Raw genomic sequence first — 19,371 nt, forward strand, 5'->3', positions numbered from 1 at the left:
AAACGCACGTAAGCTACGTCGTATGGCCGACGTAGTCTACAAACAGTCATAACAGGCGACGAAATAATGACAAATATTACAGAACGACTTTGACTGATAATTTTAAACGTATTGAAAATACCTATTCAATCATACTAATTTTGTTTGGGCTTAAGTTGATTTTGATGAATAAATTAAATAAATATAAAATTTTAGTTTCGCGTTTAATTAATAAATATTCAAACGTCCGCCTATGGTTATCAACTTTTTACAAATAACCATAGGCAGACGTTTGAACCTTTATTAATTAAATGCGAAACTATAATTTTATATTCATTTAACTGATTTATCAAAAAAAATTTACACAACCGCCAAACTATAAAAATTATTTTTTGACTTCAGGCTCCATGTTCAGAATCTCAATGTTAATGAAATTATATTCAACTCACATAACGGCTGGTCCAAACAGGATGTGAGTTAAATACAACTCACGTGGTATTTAATGTATTTTAAACTCGAATCAAAATTAGTATGATTAATTAATAGGTATTTTCAATGCCTTTCAAACAAGATATCACTTGCCATAAGGTCCCATTTAAAATTATCGGTCAAAGTGGATCTGTAACATCATCTGCCATTAGTTCGTCACTGTTTATGACTATTTGAGAAGTATACAGTATTTCTCATGATCATCTTTCAGTGCGTCACAGTTTTTCGATTTCTTTCTAACGCATTAAATTGTATGTGACAGAAAAAAGGCACGTCGGTGATTACATTTCGTCGGTGACATTTTTATAACATTTATTCTAGTTATTCTAGTTGTCGATAGATGGCGCCATAATAAAAAAATATTTTTTTTTAATTAGATAATAATATTACAAATATAATCTGTATAATTTATAAGACTATAAAAATCAAAGAAAATACCATTTTATAAATGCAAGAAACACATTTGATTTGTTTTTATTCCAAATTGAAAATAAAATGTGACAACTGTCAGATTTAACTAAAATGTCATGTTAGAATAAATGTCATAAATGTGTATTATCACGGACTTACCCTTTTTCCTATCATTTGTTACGCACTGAAAAATGATCATGAAAAGGACAATACATCTGTTTATTTCCTCACTCCAAGTTTCACTATTATAAGAAGTAAAATCGTTCAAAAGATACGAGGAGGGGGGTGGGGACTATGGACTAGCACTATAATATTATATACTTACGAAGATAGAAATCTCCAAAAACAAAATATGAATACTCTAACATGTACCTACTTAAATATAATAAGATAGCGTCAAATTAATAACCCCTAATTATTAAATCAATTAAAATACTATAATATGGAGAATCATAATTTTGAATCTCTGTTGCAGATCTTTTGCAATAACAAATAAGTAAACATACACATTCCGTAAACAACACTAAACTAGAAATGTTAAAAAACATTTATTATTAAGTAAAATCTAGATTCACATAAGTTACATATATTATTAGATGCTCATAATCACTAATGTATAAAAAAGAAACAAAATCACTTAAGCTTTTTCTGCTACAAGAGAGTCTACATGTTCTACATAACTTCTTGCAATTTTAATCAGTGCAATACCGGATCCAATACCGCATACTGTTCCTAAAGCTACATTTTGGGGGACAACACTTCTGAAGATAGCCCACACCAAAACGGATCCTAAAGAGAAAGTGACAGCACCAAATGAGCTAAAAAAAAATAATTCATTATTTACATATTTTCTTTTATAATTGAACCTACATTAAAGATTTCACATATAAAAAAAAACGGGAAAAATTTGGAAAAAAACAGGTTTTTTCCAGACCATTGGAAAAATTGGAAAAAAAGGAAAATTTAAATATTTTTTAACTGAAACTTGAAACGTTAAAACATATCAGTTTTAAAGTTGTTTAAATATATTTTGTAAAAATAAATACAGGAACATACATACTTAAACAATATCTCCGATATAAGTACATACAGCACAACCAAATTCACTTTGTATTTAAGATTTGGATGCGCACTGGTGTTGACGTTCAGTTTTTCCAAATTTTTTAAATTTCGTTTTGGTAACGTTTCGCCTAGTAAAATACCTACACGATATACACCAACATAAAATTAAGAAAATGTCGAAAAACCGAACGTCAACAACAGTGCGAATCCAAATCTCAAACACGAAGTGAATTTGGTCATGCTATACATGTATATAGGGTCAAAAATTATAACTATTATTAGTCTGGGCTGATTATCGGAGAATAGGCCATTTTTGGGAAAAGTTATTTACCAGCAATTTTATTGCTGGAATCGAATCTTATGATTGTATATATTAATAATATTGATATGCAAAGTCCGCAGATAGTGTGCTACTTTTTTTATAAACAAAATGGCGCCCGAAAATCGTGTTTTTTTCAATTTTTGCTCTATAACTCCAAAGATTTTAACTTTAGACCAAAAACACCCAAATAAAAATTCACCGCAATTAAATTCTGCATAGAGACGTGTTTCTTCCGATTTACTTCGACGAAAACTTTCCCCGGAAAAATCGGGTTTTTCCAACAAAATCTTTAATTTTCAACTAAACTTTTAGATAAGTAGTTGTTAATCAATAATTAAATAACTTGGTAACGTAAAAGCCCTTTCCGTATATATTATAATTCCAGAAGCCGATGGAAATTGAATGAACAGTTTAGCAACAATTGAAATGTTAATTAAAAATTTACGGTCGCTATAATAACGACAATAATTATGATGCATAAGAATAACTACGATTTTTTCATAAAAAGACACTATACCTATCTAATGTACTTTACAGAATTGAAATTGGACTATTTAAGCGGCCTCAGGAATATTTTAAAATTATAAACAATTTTTTGGCTTATAAACAAATAAAATATCTCGGGAAATGTTAAACTAAATTAAATTGTGAAAACGGTATTCGAAAGACAGCGGCAGGACACTTCTTTTAAAAGAAAAACGTTTAATTATGACCAGTGGTTCCTGAGATACAACCGGTCAAAACTGACCGAAATTTACGGCAAAGATATAAACAATAGGATCATAATTTTCAAACCATCACCTTTTTATTTTTGTACTCTTTCTCCACACCAATTTTAATATCTTTTAATCCTCATAACATATATTATTATAATAAAAACTATCGATAATACGTGTGAAAATTGCCAAAAATAGCAAAATTCCAATCAAAAATTAGGTTGGAGAAAATGTAACCATCAAAGTTCAAAATCGGTATACGTTAAAAGAAATGCATTTTCTCGGCTTCCCATGGAGCAATTTCCTTCATTCTTTTTTTGTTCCCAAGTAACTCGAGTAGAGCCATCGAACTAACGCATTATTAAATGTCAAACTTGCTTTTGTTTTGTTATAAAAAATTAATTTATTTATTATAACACAATATTTTAATTTGTTTAAATAAAAATTGTTTAAATAATTATACAGCTTTCAAATGAGAATATTTATGTTTTTAACTTTAAAAGTTACACTTGTAGTAAGTTTATCTAAAAAAAAGCCTACAACTGGAAAAAATATGTAATTTTCTGTTCTTATAAATAAATTAATTTACTATAACAAAACAAAAGCAAGTTTGACATTTAATAATGCGTTAGTTCGATGGCTCTACTCGAGTTATTAGGGAAGAAAAAAAGAATGAAGGAAATTGCTCCATGGGAAGCCGAAAAAATGCATTTTGTGAACGTATACCGATTTTGAACTTTGAGGGTTACATTTTCTCCAACCTAATTTTTGATTGGAATTTTGTTATTTTTGGCAATTTTCACACGTATTATCGATAGTTTTTATTATAATAATATATGTTATGAGGATTTTAAAGATATGAAAATTGGTGTGGAAAAAGAGGACAAAAATAAAAAGGTGATGGTTTGAAAATTATGATCCTATTGTTTATATCTTTGTCGTAAATTCCGGTCAACTTTGACCGGTTGTATCTCAGGAACCACTCGTCATAATTAAACGTTTTTTTCTTTTTAAAGAAGCGTCCTGCCGCTGTCTTTCGAATACCGTTTTCACGATTTAATTTAGTTTAATATTCTCCGAGAATATAAAATTATAAACCAAAAAATTGTTTATAATTTTAAAATATTCCTGAGGCCGCTTAAATAGTCCAATTTCAATTCTGTAAAGTACATTAGATAGGTATAGTGTCTTTTTATGAAAAAATCATAGTTATTTTTATATATCATAATTATTGTCGTTATTATAGCGACCGTAAATTTTTAATTAACATTTTAATTGTTGCTAAACTGTTCATTCAATTTCCATAGACTTCTGAAATTATAATACCGGGTGTCCACTTATATTTTTCCCCATTTTAACTGCCTATAACTTCTAAACGGCTCAAGATAGAAATATGCGGTTTTCGCCGAAATGTTTTATTTTAGTAAAAGTTTTGTCTGAATGGAATGAATTTTTTATATCTCTTTTAAATACGAAAATAAAACTGGCGGATTTTTGAAAAAAACGTTGTTGACTTTTTTTAATGGAACACCCAGTATATTTTTTTGTAAATTGAAAAAAAGGTCATTCACCTATCTAGCGATAGAAAGTTTTTCAAAATCGGTTGTCAAATCACTGAGTAATTAATTTTTAAAATGAGAGGTGCAACGTGGATATCACATACCTAAATAACATTGCAAAGCAAATTGATATTATGTTATGTGATTTCCACATTGGATCTCTCATTTTAAAAATTGATTGCTCAGTCATTTGACAACCGATTTTAAAAATTTTTATATCGCTGGATAGGTAAATGATCGTTTTTTTTTAAGTTTTTAGGTAAAATGACCATTTTTTTATCGCTTTTAAATAAAAAATGGCGGATTTAAAAAAAACGTTGTTAATTTTTTATTAAAACACCCAGTATATTTTTTTGTAACTTGAAAAAAAACGGTCATTTACGTATTCAGCGATATAAATTTTTTTAAAATCGGTTGTCAAATGACTGAGCAATTAATTTTTAAAATGAGAGATGCAATGTGGAAATCACATAACATTATCAATTTGCTTCGTTATGGTATTTAGGTATGTGATATCCACGTTGCACCTCTCATTTTAAAAAATAATTACTCAGTGATTTGACAACCGATTTTAAAAAACTTTATATCGCTGGATAGGTGAATGACATTTCTTTCAGTTTACATAAAAATATACTGGGTGTTCCATTAAAAAAAAAGTCAACAACGTTTTTTTCAAAAATCCGCCATTTTTATTTTCGTATTTGAAAGCGATATAAAAAATTCAATCCAGTCAGACAAAACTTTTACTAAAATAAAACATTTCAGCGAAAACCGCATATTTCTATCTTGAGCTGTTTAAAAGTTATAGGCAGTTAAAATGGGGGAAAATATAAGTGGACACCCGGTATATACGGCTTTTACGTTACCAAGTTATTTAATTATTGATTAACAACTACTTATCTAAAAGTTTAGTTGAAAATTAAAGATTTTGTTGGAAAAACCCGCTTTTTCCGGGGAAAGTTTTCGTCGAAGTAAATCGGAAAAAACATGTCTCTATGCAGAATTTAATTGCAGTGAATTTTTATTTGGGTGTTTTTGGTCTAAAGTTAAAATCTTTGGATTTATAGAGCAAAAATTGAAAAAACACGATTTTCGGGAGCCATTTTGTTTATAAAAAAAGTAGCACACTATCTGCGGACTTTGCATATCTATATTATTAATACATACAATAATAAGATTCGATTCCAGCAATAAAATTGCTGGTAAATAACTTTTCCTTGTATTTTGCTAATTAGCCCAGAGTATATCTACTAATGGAAAGTATCAGAACCGAAATTTCAAAGGTACAAAGCCAAAGCACATTATTTAACCAAAGCGGTCAGTGGTATATTTTTATCTGAGTCTGAATCTTCAGACCTAGCATCTAATTCAGACTCGACCTACGCTTTATCGTCCTGGATGGACAAAACAACATAAGTTTTGTCAGTCTCTTCTAAAAGTCCACCATCTAACACCGTAAATAGACCAAAAGACCAATGTCTTTCTGAAGAGGCGGAAGATGGAGGTCCATTTAAAGTTCGGGAGGCAATTGGCATAAGTGGCTGTGATGTATACAAACCTTGCCACCATATAACGGGATCAGTACTTTTCGCACTATCCCATAAAAAAATTCGACTAAAAAATCCAATTTTTGCTCTAAATTGAGCTAGATTTGCCACCACCTTCCCATCTAGATTTAGTGAAGCAGCCATTTCAGAAATAATGTCTATAGCTTCCATTAGTTGGTCTTCATTCAATTGTTCTCCTTTAAAGCGAGCATCAAGAACATTGGTTGCAAAGTGAATCGGCTTAGAACAAAATTTGTAGCGTTCTTCAACATATTTTAGCAAGCTTTCTATAAGTGAACTAGTCTGGTCAACTTAAGAAATATTTTAATATTCGTCTTTTATATACTTAAAGACAAGCACACTTAAAGACAAGGCACTTCTGATATGGGCTATTTCACGAATATACGACTGTCTTGGATTATCGCGACATCGCATATTTTAGTGTGCAGCATAAGAAGTGCGAAAGTAAATGGCTCTAATAATTATTCCAATAAACAACAATGTATTTTGCAATTTACTTTCGTTCTTCATAATTTGCACAGTAAAATATTCGTTGTCGAGATAATCCACAACAGACGGATGTTCGTGGAATAGGGTATAATATAGATCTATCCAATTCTAGATGTAGAATTGGTTTAGTATATTATAACAAATTTTAATTTTTTCATATTTTTCCTTTTTTTTTTCCGGGAAAAACAGGTTTTTTCCGACACCCAGTTTTTCCGGAAATTTTAAATCTCTAACCTATATACAGTGGGCGCCTGAGAAAACAGACCACCCACAATATTTAAAAAAATATAAATACACTCCTGGCCAAAAAAACCTGGACACTTTAAAAATAGTTCATTTTTGATGTCTGGAATCTCATAAACCCGTTGTTCGATTTTGGTGATTTTTTTAATATGTTATAGCCTTATTCTCTAAGAATATGGATGTAGTAATAGTGTTGTTGAACATGTAAATGTCATTGTATACCGGGTGTAACAATAATACTGTGTTTTTTCCTGAAAGTTCGTAACACCCTGTGGAATATTCTAGCATTTAAAAAATATTGAAATTAAAACTCAGTTGTAGCCCTAGCCTCTCTTAACATTCTGCTTTTTGACTCATTCACTTATGTTGGATAATGAAAAAGTTAGGTACTTTGACAAGTAGCCACGTTCTTCATCAATATAGGGTGTTTCTAAATAAGTGCGACAAACTTAAAGGGGTAATTCTGCATGAAAAAATAATGACCGTTTAATTTATAAACATATGTCTGCAAATGCTTCGTTTCCGAGATACCGCGTGTTCAATTTTTTCTTACACACTGACGATTTATTTATTGCTCTAAAACCGGTTGAGATATGAAAATGAAATTTGGTGGGTTTTAAGAGGCAGTAACTGCGCATTTTTTGACTACAATTATGTATTTTATATTCACCATTGGCGTGCATACGGGTCATATTACCCGGTCATATTACCTGTATGCACGCCAATGGCGAATATAAAATTTTTAGTTTTATGCCAAAAAATGTGAAATAACTACCTCTTAAAACCTACCAAATTTCATTTGCACATCTCAACCGGTTTTAGAGCAGTAAATAAATCATCTGTTTGTAAGAAAAAATATGTTTATGAAGCAAACTGTCATTATTTTTTCATGCAGAATTAACCCTTAAAGTTTGTCGCACTTATTTAGAAACACCCTGTATTGATGAAGAACATGGCTAGTTGTCAAAGTACCTAACTTTTTTATTATCCAACATAAGTGAATGAGTCAAAAAGCAGAATGTTAAGAAAGGCTAAGGCTACAATTGAATTTTAATTTCAATATTTTTTAAATGCTAGAATATTCCACAGGGTGTTACGAACTTTCAGGAAAAAACGCAGTATTATTGTTACACCCGGTATACAATAACATTTACATGTTCAGCAACACTATTACTACATCCATATTCTTAGAGAATGAGGCTATAACATATTAAAAAATCACTAAAATCGGACAACAGGTTTATGAGATTTGAGACATCAAAAATGACCAATTTTTAAGATGTCCAGGTTTTTTTGGCCAGGAGTGTATATTTTTTTATATATTCCCGTTTTCTCTCAATTTGTTTTATGTTAATTAAATTAGATGAATTATACGTGTATTGAGAAGCTGGACCAATCCTGCAAAGAGAATAAACAAATTCGCAAAACTGATTTAAACCATAAAATTCTCAGAACTCATTATGTATAGGGCTTTTCATCGATTGTCATTTGTTTCGAGCTTCTGTCATATGTTGTATAATCTGTGTATAATATTAATATACACGGATTATACGACATGTGACAGAAGCTCGAAACAAATGACTGTGAATGAAAAGCCCTATTTACAAATCAATGAAGCTTCGCAGAATCGATTGTTTTGAGAACTGTGTGAACTATTGCAGTATTCTAAAAAGTTTCTGAGATATTTTAGTTTAGTGTTACCACAGTATATAGAGGTTCCACAGTAAAATCACTCTTCTGTCGGCGCTTTGATCTCAGGAAGTAATACCGGCAGTACGCAATTGGTAATTCACCAGTGGTGGATGCGGGTTTTCCCTGTTAAAAGCCGTACGTTTCTATGCGAATAGCAATGCGAGAGTGGGGCAAAAGCGACTGCCAACATTGCGCGGGCGCCATGCGCGACTACAGATTTTACTTCCAATTTTTCGGAGAGTGGTTCTACTGTCCCTCTTTATACTGTGGTGTTACACTAGCCTCCTTACAGTGAAGGGTATTTCTTAATACCAATCCAGCATCAGGGTCATTACTTATTACTGCTCACAAAAGATGCACACAAACATTTGCCCGAGAACACCAGAAAGGGCAAAAAAATACAAGAAGAAGCAGTTTGTAACTTGATAAGAGAAAGGCTCACATGATGAACATCACTAAAATAATGTTTGTAGTAAATGGTATTTTCACTAGAATCAAAATTTTAAGCAGGACATCTTACTATGCAGATACAAAAACTCAGAGAGACTCAGAAGTCACGAGTAAACAGTTTTGCCATCTTCTAATAATTTTAATTTTTAAAAGGGTGAGCAAGCTACAGATAAAGGAACATAGCTGTGATATATTACACATCTTTGTAACAATCAACTTGCAAGTATCTTGTAAAGTAAAAATTTTTTAATTTTTATTTTGGAAAAAATGCTTTTTTTTCAAATAACTTAAAAATTATTATAGTCTGTTTTTAAACCAAGAGGAGTAATTCAAATTTCCCGCGCCATAAAGCTTGTTTGTAATTGGTCCAAAGTCAGGCAAGTTTACTCCACTGTTATCCAATTTTGACACTAATGACATTTATAAAATTTTGACACTATTCGCATTTCATAGGTTAATTAAGTTATATCAGCGAGTTTTTGTTTTCGCTGCGTTATTCGTTTAATTTTTAGATGTTTAGTCTACTTTTATATAAAATACAGTTGTTTTTACAACTCTTTAGAGACGTATTAGTATTATTTAATATTTCTGGATAACAGTCGAACGCTGACATGATCAACCAAAAACTAAGATGTATTTGGTGATATTTCTAGTGACTTTCTTGGGTCTGAATCTGTCTTATTAGTTGACTCCTATTGGTTTAAAAACAAAGCTTAGTGATACCAAAAATCTCAAAGAGTAAAAATATGTAGGTTTTGCTTTTCTGAATATTTTGGATTTTTTGTTTCTTTGTAAAACAAAAATTTGTAAGATATTATGGCTGTTCAAAATTTGCATACACTCGTGATTAGTCACTCATTCAAGCCCTTTCAACTACAGCCCTCTCAAAAATAAGCACTTTCGAGCCGATGAAACTTACAGATGATATTGCACCATCAGTGCAAAACTGTTGTAAGTCAAAAATTTTGTGAAAATGAAGTAATCATGGGATTCGTTTGTAAACAAGCATATCTATCCCGTGTAAAACTGTAGTAACTTTCAAATGATTAACAATTATCTCCGTGCAAAAGTGTTGTAACTTTGAAATTCTAATAGTAAATGTGTAGTGATTAACAATTTTCTCCATGCAAAAGTGTTGTAACTTGGAAATTCCTAATTTTTTTATAATTAAGTAATATAATTTTATTTTAATTTCTATTTTTGGGTAATGTAATACAGGGTGAAGTGCACGCAAAAACATAATTAAATGTTAATTCTTCTTAACACATGTGCTTATTTCACTGATATTAGCATGAAAATAAACAAAATCAGCTTTATCTCGAAACTTACTTAATTTGACTTACAACAGTCTTGCACTGATGGTGCGATATACACAATACGAACACGAGTAAAGCAGCTTGTGGAGCGGTAACGATTAATTTTATTTGGGATGCTAATTTGGGGGTGATTTTCAGGATTTTTTACCGAAAAAAGGGACCAACTTTATTTTAAGCATAGCTTGCTTACTTTGGATGCTAGAAACTTTTTTAAAAAACAGAAATAAAGCTTTTTTAAATACTTTAAAAAAGTAATGAGTTTTTCCCAGAAAGTGCTTAATTTCTTGGTTATTTCATGTTGAAATATTTGATTTGGAATTTGACGAGTGTGAACATATTTTTCATTAGCTACAACTCTGCTTCTACTAGGTCTAGAGACCTCATACATACAGCATTTTTTAATTTTTTATAATCTATATTTTTCCTAATTTATTTTAGTTTATTTTTTTTTTGATAAAATACTTACTTTTTGAGTTATGTGTAAAGAGTGTCTAAAAACGTGGTTTTTTTATTGAAAAATTAACATATTCACTCGCAAATAGCTCAAAAGTGTTAACTTAGTGAAAAACCGCTATAGAACAAGTTGCTTAGAGTTAGTCAGTTTATCCATTTCCAGACTTGCGGAAGGGGTGAAACTCACTTCCAGGGCAAAAGCGCACACATCAGCACAATATCACTTTTTTTCTTTGACTTGCTATAGTTTGTTTAAACCAGGAGGAGTAAACTAAAAAGACAGATTCACACCCAAGAAAGTCACTAGAAAAATCGCCAAATACATCTTTTTTGGTTGATCATGTCGGCCCTTCGACGGTAATCCATAAATATTATATTATACTAAACCATCACTAAAGAGTTCTAAAAACAACTGTTTTTATATAAAATCATAATAAAAATCTAAAAATTTAAGCAGTAATGTGGAAAACACAAAAAATCGCCCATAAACTTAACTAAGCAACCTATAAAATGCCAGTAGTGTCAACATTTTATAAATGTCATTAGTGTCAAAATTTGATAACAGTGGAGTAAACTTGCCTGAGGTTGGACCAATTACAAACAAGCATTACGGCACAGTAAATTTGAATTATTCCTCTTGGTTTTAAAACAGCCTATAGCTATGTGTATGCCAAATTTCATGTAAATCCAAGTGGTTCTTTAAAATTTAGAGGTTGTGCAATATTGTACTGTTAGTGAATGGACTATTTATTAGTTGAAGAACAGTATCCTCTTTTGATGATACTAGCAAAAGGCTCCAGAGCTCAAAAATTTATAGACACACTAATTATTAACATCACTAATTTGTTTGTGATGTTTGGCTTTTGTAAATCTACTGACTTCATTGACAGATCTCTGGCTCCCATAAGTCCCATATAGTGGGTTGATTTTCAAACATTTTTTCAGATAAATCAAGTATGATACAACCTGTATATTTGCCTGTTATAAGTACCGACTTACCAGATACTATTTTCCAACCATAGGATAAAAAATATAATCTTTGATGTGACTTTAACCCTTAGTCTTCCCATGGTACTTTTGAGTAAAACCAAATTCTGGTACCCTTATTATATCCCAAGTTTCGGAGTAGACAAAATTTAAGAATGTTCTGTTCTGTTAAATATGATTTATTAGTTGTTGATGTGTAACACATACTTCAAATGTTATTCAAACAATTTCGTTTTAAATACACATTAAGATTTGTTGGTACTCTAAAGGATTGTTGAAAAAAAAACAACACTTTTAGCTTATTTTAAAAAGTTATGACCGAAAAAATAAGGCAGACTTAAAAGTAATGTTGGTAAGTAACTGTCAAAAAAAAATCTAAACGTGGTGGGGGACTAGGGGTTCACTTGACAAATCTTTATATATTATATCAGTGGTAATCTTGTGGTCTTCAGCAATACAATGATAGTGGATAGACTACATAATAATCATCCACACATAACAACAATCGATGGGTTTGAAGTTGTGAGCTCATACTTATATCTGGAATCATTGACCATAAACACAGGGTTTACAGGTAGGGATTAAACATAGATGTGATCTAGCAAAAGTTGCCACAGCAAAAATGACCACAATATGGAAGGACCATAAAATTTCAAGAGCGTTAAAATGAGACCGATCAACTGCCTAATAATATAATTATGATTAATAATATTAGAGCTAAAGTTCCCCAAACTACTGATGTAGTCTTGGACCCTGGTGAGCTGAATGAATATTACTGCTCAGTAGGTCCAGAACTCGCTGGAAAAATTGATTCTTCTTCTAATCCAATGCATTTTTTAAATGGAGTAAACATTACAAATTCTTTTTATTTTCTTCCCACTAATTCGGCTGAAATAAAAAATATTATACAAAGCATTAAAACTCCTATGGCTGCAGGTTGGGATGATATCCCATCTAAAGTATTATCCCATCTTCCTGATCATGTTCTGAAAATTTTAGCGGACGCAATTAACACATCTTTTTCAACAGGTCACTTTAGCGATTGTTTAAAATGTGCTAAGGTTATTCCTTTATATAAAGGTGGTGACCACGATTTACCTGCTAATTATCGTCCTATCTCTTTGTTACCATCGCTTTCAAAGATTGTAGAAAAATTGGTCAAAATCCGAATGATGACGTTCTTACAAAAACACTATTTACTTTCTTCTTGCCAATTCGGTTTCCAGTCATTAAAAAGTACATATGATGCCATCTTCGAATTCATGGAAAAGCTATACTTAGACTTAAATAACGATTACGTTGCTGCTGCAGTTTTCTGTGATCTATCTAAAGCCTTTGACTGTGTCAATCACAAAATACTTTTAAATAAACTGGAAAGATATGGTTTTAGAGGCACTACTCTAAAGTGGTTCAGTTCATACTTGGAAGACAGATGCCAGTCTGTATCAATCAATGAGCGCTATTCTAGTAATATCTTTATTAATTGTGGCGTACCTCAAGGCTCTGTCTTGGGTCCTATCTTTTTCTTGATCTATTTTAATGACATAATTAACCTCGATATTAATGGCCAGTTTACTATATTTGCAGACGATACCACAATTTTATGGCAAAACAAGGACTCTAAGGTACTGAACAAGATTATTAGTAGTGATATGCTAAAAATCTTAGAGTGGTGCAAAGCTAATCATTTGACATTTAATTTTTCAAAAACCAAATTAATTTCTTTTAAGAATGATCTAAACAATATTACTCTGGGTAATGAAGGCATTTGTTCTGATACTGTTAACAAATTTTTAGGTCTCTATATTGACAATAAACTTAAGTTTGAGCAACACACTGTATATTTAAGCAAAAAGATATCATCGGGTTGCTTTGCTGTCAAATCAGTTGCACACCATTTGGATTTCAAGATTGCAAAAAGTGTTTATGTGGCCCTGATTGAATCTAATTTGAGATACGGTATTGCCTTTTGGGGTAGCTGTTCTCTTCATCATTTCAGTAGAATCTTTATGCTACAAAAGAGAGCACTTAGATATTTATGCAGGGTCAAGTTTGGTACATCATGCAGGCCTCTGTTCCGGAAACATGGTATCTTGACACTTCCCTGCATATATATCATTGAATTAGCATGCTTAATTTTTAAGAAACATAAAGAGGATATTCGGACAGATTCCCTTTATAACACTCGTCTAACTTACGTTATTCCACTTCCAATTCCCTCTTCTACACTAATTAAAAAATCATTTATTTACACTGGAAAGAAAGTGTTTAATCACCTACCACTCAACATAAGATCCTCAAGCAATATTTTTGTATTCCGAAGAGCAATCAAGAAGTTTTTATTATCTAAGTGTTACTATAGTATCGAGGAATTTTTTGAGGACAGTTGCGCTAATTGATGGCTTTTTTTTATTTTTTTTTATTATGGAAGTTTTATAGTTAGTATTTAATGTATCTTGTACTGTGTTTGTACTATACCACGTGTTTTATAAATGTAAACTCATTTTTAGAAACAATAAATTTTCTCTCTCTCTCTCTAATATTCCCATTACTGACCTACGGATGTGAATCTTGGACCCTGACACAATCGGAAAGATAGATGCTATTGAAATGTTCTGTTGGAGACAAATGCTACGAATTCCTTGGACCAACCTTAGGACAAATAATTCAATTTTATTAGCCATCGACTTTCCAGTAAAGTCACATCTCCAACAATTAAAATACTTTGGACATGTTATGAGAGCAACCACAGACAACATGGAAAGACTCATTATACAAGGAAAGGTGGAAGGTCGAAGATCACGAGGAAGATCCCCAACAAGATAGATCGATCAAGTTATGGGAATATGCAAAAGACATACGCGTAAGTTAAAAGAAATGACTGGAGACAGAGATCTTTGGAGACAGACAATACACAACATCACGTCGACCACTACACTCCCTCCAATGCGTCAGGATTGAAAAGAGAGAATACAAGGAAGAAAATATACTAAAATAGGACTTCATTAAGTTGGAGGGTCCGAGAAGTTAGCCACATTAGATTTTCATAGAACGTTGAATTGAAGTTTGACAGTGTTGCCATGTGATTATATTGTATATAATGTATAGTATGTTGCACGCTTCAAATATACAGAGAAAACTTCGAAAACTACCTTTTTGCAATATTCTATGGATTTTGATATTTTTTAATTTATGTAAAACACGAATGAATAAATATTTGTTGTTTGTTTTGATATTAATTGCAGTTAATTACTAGAAATTTTTTTGTGGCAATTGCCCTGATAGATTACTGGAGAGATTTGGCAATAGAGTCAGAACATTTAAATTTGCGTTTGCCAAATTGCACAGATGTTCCGCAGATATACATTTTATGACTTTCTTTTTATTATATATTTCTTTTTATTATTTGGACGGCGTTATGCATAACTTGACCAAGCGCCATTTCTTTAATATCGAGATAACAGCGGATTCTGGTGACACATAGCTAAAACTATCTTGAAAAAAATTCCTGTTATTGTCACGTTAACGGTTACTAAGAAAACCAAAATTAAACCAAGCGACATTAATCCTCTTACCATTAAGCGACCATTAAGCAACCAAGAAACGAAAAACTTTGAAGCCATTTATCTCAAAACTATGTTTTGGCGCTTGGTCGAGTTATGCATAACACCGTCCATTTTATTATTTGGAATGAACGTACCTGAATACTGAAATGCTCTTAGTTACTGAAAAGTGTTCACTTCGTCAGTACGCTATTTTTGTGTTTATTTTGTATTTTTTTTTAAATATTAAAATGCCTTAATATATTAAAAAGTACAACTTCCATTTTAGACAAATAATTTTTCCTAATAGTACTGTGGACTTGTATATCTGTATTTTCAGTTGCATATATTCTGGAGCCTGTTATTATCACAGCTTTTTAATATTTCTGTGGACTTGTATATCTGTGTTTTCAGCTGCATATATTCTGGAGTCTGTTATTATTTACATTATATTTAATATTTCTGTCTTTAATCAATGTTACTAGTTTTTTCGATGGCGTTTCGAGTTCAGGTGAAAAGATGTTATGTAGTAATATTACTAGATAATCTGTAGGTAATTATTGTATTGACGACCTTATTATTTATAAAAATCTTATTTTTATATAGATAATAATAAACTAAAAGTATATAGTAAAATCTTAAAACAGCAGAATTTTACTTATTTTGCACTTTATTTTACAAATTTTATTTTCATATAAATTATAATAAACAAAAAATATATACCTACCTAGTAAAATCTTACAGCAGCAGAATTTTACTCATTTTACACTTTTTAACTTTATTATTGATACTAAAATCTTGTTATTTCGACATAATTAGAGAAATTTAAAAATTTTTCTCGTTATTTTGTCTACATAGTTAATGTTTTCCATGTTAATAAATAAATTAATAAAAATATATCACATGCTCTTTTCCGATTTATTCTAAGAACACATGGCAACACTGTCATGCCTTCATTTCCTTATATCTGTAGCTAACTTCTCGGACCCTCCAATTTAAAGTTGCCCCTAAAATAACCTTCCAAATACATGAACCAATTTCCTATCAGCTTTTGTTTACAATAAACAATTATAAACAAACTAAAATGGGGTAGTTCCCTGGGTTGGCTGTATACCATATTATAGTTGACTCTAATGAACTCTAACATGAAGTAAAACCACTTCTATGTAATAGGTATATTTACAAAAATTTTAAAAATCCCAATGGATTGAATATAACATCGATGGTTAAGAGCACAGATATAGTATGTCCACTTTTTGCTGATTTTAAGATAATATTATAAAAATATTCAGTAGGCTCATATGAATGTTCTGTATAATTATTGTAAGTCCAGAATGATTGTAAATGGGTTAAACGGCCTTGCCAAAATATAGTATTTCCCATTTGTACTAAAAACCGACTTGCATAGAGATTTTATGTCCGGTTGGAAGTGCACAAACATTAGTATGTTTTGGGACATACAATATTAGTGCTCACGCGATCAAGCTTATCATGGCTGTAAATACTGTTTGTCCAGAGATGCAGTAACATACCTTATGTTGTATGTCCATACATATTTTCAAAAAAAAATATATTTTAACCCAATAATACACTTATTGCATAAACATTAACTTATTACATAAACATTATGATATATCGGTATATCAGCAGTATCAAACAAAAAGTAACGCGAAAACTTCAAAACGTTTTCCTCAACCATTAAGATATTTGGACATACTATATCTGCGCTCTTAACCATCGACATGTTCATTCAGAACGTTTTCGGACCTATAGGTCCATCATCAGTGAATTCATATATACTTGCTAACTAGCACCAAACAATGGTTGTAATTATAATTCAATCTACATTATAGTATTGTAAAAATTGAAAAGGCTAAAGGACGATGTTAAAGGATAACCTCCGGGAACATGGTGAAACTCTAAATGAGAACCTTAACCAACCATCTTGGGCCAACCAGGTCTGCCAAGTAGGGCCAATTTTACAATACTATAATGTAGATTGAATTATAATTATAACCATTGTTTGGTTCTGGGGCTAGTTAGCAAGTATATACGAATTCATTGATGATGAACTGATAGGTCCGAAAACGTTCTGAATGAACATATTTTATTCAATCCATTGGGATTTTTATAATTTTAGTAATTATACCTATTACATTGAAGTGCTTTTACTTCATGTTAGAGTTTGTTTAATTATAAACAACACCGTTAATTAGATTATGTAAGCGAGTTTACTAACCTGTATAGAATTTTCTCTTTTGTGGGTAAAGCTTTTAAATGTGGTCGGTTATATAAATATAGACCAGAACCTAACAGCGTTTGTCCCAATAGTATATTAGTAACATCTCTTTTGGAAAATATTCTGAAACACAAATTTTATTATTTTCAGCCTTGAACACAAAACCAATACTTACCTGAAAACCAACGATGGGTTCATTACATTTATTGAAAGTGCAGTGTAACTTACTACCCCCTGGGCGGGTAAATAATAATATAAAATATTTCGGCAATTTAAAGGTCTAATACCAAACCTTTCGCATAAGGAAACGGTATTTCTAGAAGGTGGAGACGACATTTTTAAAAGTGATTGACGATTTTTGGTATAGTTTCACGGGAATTTTGGATAATTTCCAAAAATATCATACAAACTATGAATGATACTGTGAAGATTGCCGGAGATATTTTTATCTTTTCAAGAAATATTTGACATTTGACATCCAGTCGCCAGTCATACGTTTCTTCTTTTTGATGTCGAGACGTACGTTCATCGAAGGTGTAAAAGACTTTTAAAAGTTAACAACTATTTTTGGTATAAAAAAAAGATTGTTGAAAATATTTTTATCTTTCCAAGAAATATTATTTGAGACTCATTTTATAAAATAATGTACATACGTTTCTTCTTTTTAAGGGCCGGTACTTTCCATCCCGATTAAAGTACAAGGATCTACAGACCGAGCGAGTCTCGTAAATTGCACGGCTTCAAGCCACGCTTCACGCAACCGTATTTGCGTACTTGTGTTTCGAGTTGCGTGGTCGTGCGGAGTTATAATTTACCAAATTTAAATATAATCGTTTCTACTGATTCATATAATATACTATTAAAGTTTTTAATATTGCTAATATTATTAAAGTTTTTAACATTGTATTTTAATATAATTTTTTTTATTAATAATAATATTACCTAAGTATTGCACCTAGTTAAAAAAAAAGTACAAGATAAATACCGCGGTATTTTCATATGAAAATGCAAAGCAAATAAGCAAAATATACAATTTGAAGAGTAAATGCTTTTTTTTGATAAAATAATACAAATTGTATGTAGGTAGGTAGAGTAACTATAATAAAGGCTGTATGACACTATGCATTTTCTTGTATCATTTCTAATATCGTTTCTGATATCGTTTCTTGTATACATTTTCTTGTATCATTTCTTGTACGTACATTTGTGCCCTGTATGACACTATGCAAGTTCTTGTATCGAAAACTGTATGAAATTCGGCACGTGATTGGTCGAAATTTTGTTTGTCGCCCTGTCACGTTACATTGGTATGGTAAGTACTGCGACTGCGTCTACAGCTGATTTTAAGGATTTTATAAAATTTATAAACTTTTAAAAACAAATATTTTAATGTTATAATAACTAGAATTTTTACGTTGACTGTAGATTATTTGTGTTTTTTATTTTGTTTTGATATTTGTGCTAAAATATTTGCATTATAATTATCTTCAGTTTGATCCAAATTGGAACTATGTATTGTATTTTCCTCTATTAAAAAATTATGCAATATGAAACCCAAAGTTATTCTAAATATATGGTTATTAGTAGAACAGTAGTCCATACCAAACGGTATAATTAAGTATCAATAAAATATTTATAAATAATACCTACAAAACACAAATAAATTCATCAAGACATAAATCATATGATCTCATTTTCAGCCGCCATTATGACATTTAGAAGTTTTACCAGCAGGTTTTACGTTTTTGCTCTTTGCGCAGAAATTGGCGCAGTTATTGTACAAGAATCTGTGCCTGACACAAATTCTTGTATCGTTTCTGATATCGTTTCTTGTATCTGTGTATGACACTATAC

General features: G+C 31.0%; 1 protein-coding gene across 1 annotated transcript; it reads right to left on the reverse strand.

Moving 5' to 3' along the window:
* Nucleotides 1-1,412: 1,412 nt before the first annotated feature.
* Nucleotides 1,413-17,983, reverse strand: LOC126885172 (uncharacterized). Its single transcript, XM_050651598.1, has 3 exons — nt 17,693-17,983; nt 17,518-17,640; nt 1,413-1,697 (listed from the first exon to the last, which is right to left on the reverse strand). The coding sequence occupies exons 1-3, from the start codon at nt 17,851-17,853 to the stop codon at nt 1,517-1,519; spliced, it is 465 nt and encodes a 154-aa protein (XP_050507555.1). The 5' UTR covers nt 17,854-17,983; the 3' UTR covers nt 1,413-1,516.
* Nucleotides 17,984-19,371: the final 1,388 nt, after the last annotated feature.

This window comes from Diabrotica virgifera, chromosome 5 (genome assembly GCF_917563875.1).
Source record: "Diabrotica virgifera virgifera chromosome 5, PGI_DIABVI_V3a".
NCBI classification, from domain to species: domain Eukaryota; kingdom Metazoa; phylum Arthropoda; class Insecta; order Coleoptera; family Chrysomelidae; genus Diabrotica; species Diabrotica virgifera.